This window comes from Atta colombica, unplaced genomic scaffold, assembly GCF_001594045.1.
Source record: "Atta colombica isolate Treedump-2 unplaced genomic scaffold, Acol1.0 scaffold40, whole genome shotgun sequence".
Taxonomy (NCBI): Eukaryota; Metazoa; Arthropoda; class Insecta; order Hymenoptera; family Formicidae; genus Atta; species Atta colombica.
Genome location: NW_017259509.1, coordinates 228,456 through 236,093, shown reverse-complemented (window position 1 = coordinate 236,093; position 7,638 = coordinate 228,456). Strand labels below are relative to the sequence as shown.

At 30.2% G+C, this 7,638-nt stretch overlaps 1 protein-coding gene across 1 annotated transcript in view; it reads right to left on the bottom strand.

The window, feature by feature from the left end:
- Positions 1 to 7,638, bottom strand: part of LOC108691121 — a 19,878-nt gene that overhangs the window by 9,604 nt on the left and 2,636 nt on the right. Inside the window, exon 2 of the mRNA XM_018198775.1 lies at positions 4,255 to 4,577. Within this exon, the coding sequence (XP_018054264.1) occupies positions 4,255 to 4,577 (323 nt within the window). The remainder of the gene's footprint in view (positions 1 to 4,254; positions 4,578 to 7,638) is intronic.

The window sequence follows — 7,638 nt, the reverse complement described above, 5'->3', positions numbered from 1 at the left end:
ATTATATATAAATATATTATGTATTCAAGATTATTTACGTAGAGTTACATTGCGATGCATGAACTAGTTGTCCAGTAAATAAACAAAATATTTATTTGTTCTATATCTTTATAACTAATCAATGAATCGCAATAAAACTTTGTATAAATTATTGCGAATATTTAAACTATTTACAAAAGAAAAATGTAAATTTTATAATTTTTAAAATTTTCATTTTTGACAATAAAATAATAACAAATAAAATAAATAAACAAAAATGTGTTATTAAATAAAAATATAAGCTTATTCACACAATTTTCATATGTATATAGTTCATTTGAAGTATAAACATCCAAATTTAATTTTCTTTGCACAGACTACATCTAATATATACATCCTTAAATCTAGTTTTTTCGTGGTTGAAAGGCTAGTGTAAAATTAAACTCCCTAAAATTGTTTTTTTAATACATTTTTTTAGAAATGTTCAAACGATGAACAATCCATTGAGCTATTGAAAATTAATTTTTTCAATAGTTAGAGAACCAACTTCATAGATATCTAAATCACATAACAGATATTTTATTTCTTTACTATGTTAGTCAATCATCATACCATACTTTAGTCTTTAAACTAATTAGAACTTTATATTGAAACGAGCTTTCTCTATATCTGTTAAATATATAAAACTCTGCGGCTCAAACAATGAAAAAGAAAACATACATATGCTTGTCTTTCTGACTCTCTAAACTCTTTGGACTGAAATCTCACTCTAAATTATAAAAATTAAGCCAGTAAAAAAGATGGCTTAATTTTCAATCTTTAAGAATGAGATTTCACTCTAAAAGTTTTAAAGAATATATTATGGTAGGACAACATTAGCCAATCGATAGTTGATTAAGAGAACAGTAAAGTCTTTATCGAAGTCTCATTGTTTAAGAATTGAGGCCTCCTTATTCAATGGCTTATTGTAGTACTACTTAATGTTTTAAACAAATCAATCAAACTATGATACTCCTCTATGATAAATTTCTGGTTTTCTAGAATAATAACACAAAACATAAACAAAATATGCAAATGGATGATAAGAAAAGACGAATGAGATTAATATTCATATAATAACAATTTTTAACGTAGCATCCATTTCCTTCAAAGACGAACAGGGATAAGAAAACGGATTTATTTAGTCGAAGAAGAGAAAAGATAAAATCGAACATTTATACTCTCGAGGGCGAGGACATGCCTGCATTTGGCAGCAAAATCCACGAAAACTACAGATGTTTCTACCACGAAGGGCAACCATTCCGCTTTCTACCATAAATAATCGGTCGCATTAAAATTCGTGATGATTCATGCGCTTAGTCGACCAGATTTTTCGTTGGCATCGCCGGGCATTTACCACCGCGCGTCTAATGTTGTCGTGGTAACACGAAAAGAAATAGGTCATGAGATATAAGCATAGTACATAGTCGAGAATTCTCACGAGGTCCTCGTGAATTAAGCCCCTACAAGCAAAGAACCGCGATTCAGGTCGTTAAGTTGACGGGCAGTATGACTCTCCATAAAAACGATAAGGATATTAGCGAAATAAATGTTAAAAATAAATGTTAAAAATAAAATAAGTGAAGGCTAATAAAAATAGTATACGCATACTTTAAAATCAAGTAATAATCTAATTGGATTATTCTCTTTCTTCTTTTTTTTTTATAAAAAGCTGTAAAAGGAACTATCTGACTGAGAGAAAATAGAATTATGTGATTAGATTATGTGATTATTTAGATTAGTTAATACCGAAGACCTTTCATTAGAATCAATTCTTTTTACTTTTCAAAATTACCCAGGTCTGTGATATGTAAATTCAGACGTATGACAGACAGTAACAGAGTTTCAAAGTAATCAACGTAAGATATTCTGAATATCGTTGGGCTTAGTAAATTATAACGGTTAATCCCTCGTCATATTTCATGGTGATTGGATGACGCTAGATGATCATCGCTTAATCGAGCTTTAACGCTAATTAATTAGCACCTGTCTCCCATCTCATGCTTGCATGAAATTAGCATTTGTCGCTTCACGCGACATATATTGATAGATGATAAAGAATAGGCTATTGGGAATCGAAGCAATTGAATTTGAAAGCTTTTCTCAGTTTGCCTTGCAGTATACTTTTATCTATATACTTTTGTTTTATAATTAAATCACTAATCGACTTGGCTAAACTTCCAGCTTGAAAATACGTAATAATAACTGGTAACAAAGCCTCTTACATTAAAGTCATTTAAAATAACAGCTATTGAAATTAGCTCAAAATGAAGACTACTCAATTTATACTCTTTTAGGACTTTAATTCGTTAAGTAAATTCTAAACTAGCGAAATTATAATATATAACTAAGCTCTCGACACTGTTGATATTTCGACACCGAAACTGCCGTTCTAATTCTGACAATTATAACTATTTTAATTATTATAGTACCTTTAAGGGTCATTATAGAATACTGAATAAAATGGAAATTAACTACACATCGTTAAATTGAAGTTTGAACCTTACATTTTAGCGTTTTACGTTACATCGAATAATGTATACGATTATTATTATTGAATAATATAACATTTTATGTATGTGTGTATTTATCTTATATTTGTTACATACATATGTCAAATTTCAGCAAATTTTATATTTTTTATTTTATTTTTTTGCTACGTATATTGTTTAAACACATCAACAGAAATATCCGGAGCTGAATTCGCAAGATTTAAATATCGCGATGTTCCGCCATTTAATACGTAAGCACTTCCCGTTTCGGTGAGCACCACATTTTTCTCGAATCCTATTAAGTATGAAAGATGGGACGTTCGTAAGATGGCGGAATTCTGTCCTAAATCCCGGACATAGCTACGCGGATGATACACATCGTTTTGCCATGATGATAAAGTTTTCAAAATCGTAAATATTCAACTGTATCTTTTCTACATGTATATATTTACGAACGATCTTTTTCTTGAATTCGAAAATTTGAAATTATGCATTCGAAAATAAAATTAGAATTACTTGTATTTACGTATCGAATAAGCATTTAATGCCACAAGAAAAAATTGAGCGTATATTCAGTTATTTTTGTTGTGAATCAATTTTGAACATTATAGCAATATTTTTTAATACAATAGTATTAATACAAAATTTTTTTAATACAATACATTCAATACATTCAATAATATTTTTATAATAAGTACATATAAAAATTTCAAAATATTTTAAACTATAATAAAACATATATGTATATTAAATCGACGTGCGAATATTTTTATGTACAGAATAACTAATCAAAACAATTTTGTCCTAAAACACGAGAAAAACGCTTTAATTGCCACCGAAAATAATAATAATTTTTGCCTCAACATATTTGATTATGATAACCATAAGATGGACATATCTTAATAGCCAAGAATCACAATAGCCAAGAATAACAATTAAAATATGCCAGTCTTACAGTTATCACTATCTATAGTTCTTATAACCAAAAGATGTATCGATAGACGACTTTGATCGTCCAAATAATTGTAGCCGTTTTTTTTTATAGAAATAATATTTGCAATATAAAATAATTGCAATTTTGTCCCTCTTTTAAGGATAATCTTGCTATAGAATTGATAGTATAATAGTGGAAACTCTCAGTAACGTTATTAAGCAATTTAATCAACTTAAGCTTATTCTGAAATCCGTCCAATTACGATTCTTAAATTGGCACTGTACCTTATCTCTAAATACATTTGTGAACCTCATTCATGTCGTAATATATATACATGGATTATAATAATCCTAAATATATGCGGCTTTAGGATTATTATACATGTATAGCACTATCTATATTTTATATGCAAACAATAAACTTGCATGCATGGCATTTTTGCTAATTTTAGAAGAGAATAATAAGATAAATTTCTTTTTTTGAATTATTTCAATCAATTATTTAAATTAAAAATACACTGTGGGAAAGAAAGTATCAAAACTCGATATTATCGAATTACTAATAACTTTTCATTTATAATCATCGCATTATCATTTAAAATCATCGCATTATGCATAATAACAGTACTGTCGCGGACAAAATTATTATGTTTTTTTATTTACTCATTATTCAATTACTGTATATTTGATTTTATTCTATTGTTTATTCATTCTATTAAAACATCTTAATAGCTTCCAAAATTGAGGCTTTGTCCATCTACAATACTGTACTACGTCTGTTCAAGCTGTGATAGAACATGTATGCATTTACCTACAAGGGGAAATAAGCGCTTCCTTCGCCGTGTTTGTGTGACATATTCGGCAGACGCTGGACCCGACGGAGATCAGACTGCGGGTAAGCCGATGCTGTTGTCCAACGACCCCCGGAGACACTTGCTGCGTGTCGCGGCCATTTAAATTGCAGGCCGAGCCCTCGGGAGCCATGGCCGATGGCGGCATCGGCATGCTACGCTCGTGATCCAAGTTAACTGTGGAACCAGCCAAAGAGAAGGACACACCACGCGGTGCATATGCATGATCCACCACGTACTCGCGCTTATTTACACCCCATTCACCGCACCGTGCCGCCCGGCTCTAAGCGTCTATTTTCTATACGAACCGATCGGAAATCTGATAATAGTTCGCGCCAGAGGTTGTCAACCCGTAAAGTCTCGTGAAACTTGAATCTAATTATTGTCTCCCACATTTTCAAATTTAGCGAAGCAAAAACAAGATTTTATTCAAACGTAAATTCTCACATACTTTTACGTTAATAAAACGATTTAAAAAGAGAGTTTATACTTAAAAAAAGATTCCCTTCTTGGCTGTAAATATGCTGAAGTGTATTATAATAAATTTTATACTTTAAAAAAGCAGATAAAAAAGTGCCTGTGAAAACGTAATTTAAATTTTTCCTTTTATAAACAATAAATCTCATCAGAGAAGCTCGATTGGTTTATTGAATAATAACTGTATTAAACAAAATGATAAACTATCGCCTGAAAATGACCCTTTCTAACTATATTAAAAATTTTTTTAACTTTTTCTGCTTTTCCTCTTGTTTTATTTTTTCTTATTTTTCAAAATTTAAAACAAAATTAATACTATTTTATACACATGGTTGATTTGAAGAGAAAATTGTACCATAACATAGTGCATATGCATGAGCGATCACAAGAGTTTCTGCATTCATTTATCCTCTATCCAAATCTAAATCGAATTTATTTGAAGTTTTAACGTGAAATCTGTTGGCAGCTTATTGAATAGTAAAGTTAGCACTGGTGAACATGTCGATGTTTTGACTTCAAAAGTTCAAACATTGCATTAATAAGATAATTGGATATTTTATTTAATGGAAACTTTATTTTCTCTATTATAAAACTCAATGATTTATTAAATGATCAAATGATACACAGCAGGATTCATTAATTATTTAAATTTTTACTAATTTTCATTACATCAAAAGTCGAATACACTTAAAAATTTTGTTTCACGTGTAATATATAATTTTCACACATTACAAATATTAATTAATTACAATTCTCACCATAATATTATCAAAGTCCGATTTTAGCAGATTAAAATTAAATAACGCATCAAAGGATTAATCTTACAAGTAAATTATATATCAATAACTTAACCCAGTTCTCGTAATCGTATTTAAATTATCACGTTCATTATCCTTTATATATATTTTATATTATTATATATTTCATCCTTTATATATTTTATTTCTTATAATTAAAAGACTTCCACATGTTCGCCATTCGTCTTGAACTATCCAAAAATTAATTGAAACAAATCTTCAAATTCATACTAAGATTTGATTGGATTTTCGTTCGCGAGATACATTTCATTTCTGGAAGACTTCCGGAGATGTCGAATGAGTGAAAATTTATATCATGCCCGGGTGCTCTCTTCTCTAACGAGACGCAATCTCTCGAGCTCTTTGATTCGGGGAAATAGATGCTCTCAAGTTTTTCCGTGACAATGGGACCGAACTTTAAATGAAGTCCCACCGGCTGCGGCAATATTCCAGATGAAGAATGCAAACCGTAATAACGTTGCGACAGACAAAACCTACCTACTTGCGTTTCCGACATCGCGAAAGTTTCCGGTGCGATACATAACCAACAATTTCCCGTGAAACGAAGTTGTGCGTGTGGTGTTGAGTCCTCCAAAATATCCTTACGATCCCGTAATTTCCGTGAAGTTTATTTTTTATGTAACGCGACGCCACCAAATGCAAATGTGAAGCCGACCTGGTAGGTCGGCAGAGGTAACTTTTAACCTATCCGAGAGTGCTGACACATGGAACGCGTAATGATAATTTAGCTCATTTTTCACCGTTATTTTTCTGTTTCCTCAGCGAATCGATCACGATAAATGAAAATAGTGCTAGATCGAAAGACTGTGACTTTTTATCTGTGATTGGAAAGACTGTCTATCTATAATTTAATTGAAAATCGCATTGCAATTTTTCTTAAAAGAAACTATGATAAAGAGAATTTTTTTGTATGTGCTATTCATTTATATTCAATCATCTGTTATAAGCATAGATATTAAATAATTATATATGATATAAAAACACATTATGGTTGCGTATATACTTAATAAGTACACGTTGAGATCTATAAATTCTCTATAGAGAGAATAATAATAAATCGATACCTTCGAATTTATTTTGTTTAATCATATATTTTATTTTAACAATTAACGTTGTAAAATCTTTTTAGGAAGTAATAATATTGGCTATGAAAATTTTAATGCATATTATTTTGGAAAAATGATATCATTGTTTTATAAAACGTCGAAGGATGCGGAAAAATTATTTCTTTTACAATTTTACAGTTTTTTCATATCGCGTTTTTACTATGAAAAAATTTTATATGATGTTTCTACTTTGAAAAAAAAATTATTTCATATCGTATTTCTACCATAAAAAAAATAGATCTTTTATTGGTCTATTTTGATCCTAAACTATTTGATTAAAATTGAACATATTATCGGCGAATTCGTACGAGATTAAAACATGTAAGAACTCTGTGTATTAGAACATGATACTATTCAGGAGACCTGCGAATTAATCTACCGGGTCTCATTTTCCATGGATCCTGAAATTAATCCTTGTAAACCTCTAGAACACGATCGGCTATATTGATGCAAAATGCATCTATATGTATATATCGTAGAAGCGGTCGCATACCAAAAATAAAAAATAGCATTACAATGAAACATTAACTACGAAATGAAAGCAAACTCTACTCCGTTTGAAATCAAAGCTGGATTCTTGTTGTCGAACGAAAATGCATTTCAAACGCAAAATAAAAAATTTCTGTGCGCTGGTACGCACTTCAATTTCGCCTTTCGTACGTAAACACTCAGTCTGTACGGTCTGCTAGCGGCTTTTTATTGGATCTCGAAACGAGATTCCTTTGAAGGAAAAAATACAGTTTTGGAATAGATGTCGGAAGCACTGTAGTTAATCATTTTAAAAGCGTGTACAGTTATATAATTCAATAAAATTACATTTTTTTATGTACAAAATTGCTAATAAAAAAATTACCAACCCTTTTAGAAATAAGGTTTTTAAGACGCTTATTTATATTCTAAGAGAGATATTATATATTAACTGAATGAGAAACGAGATTTATTA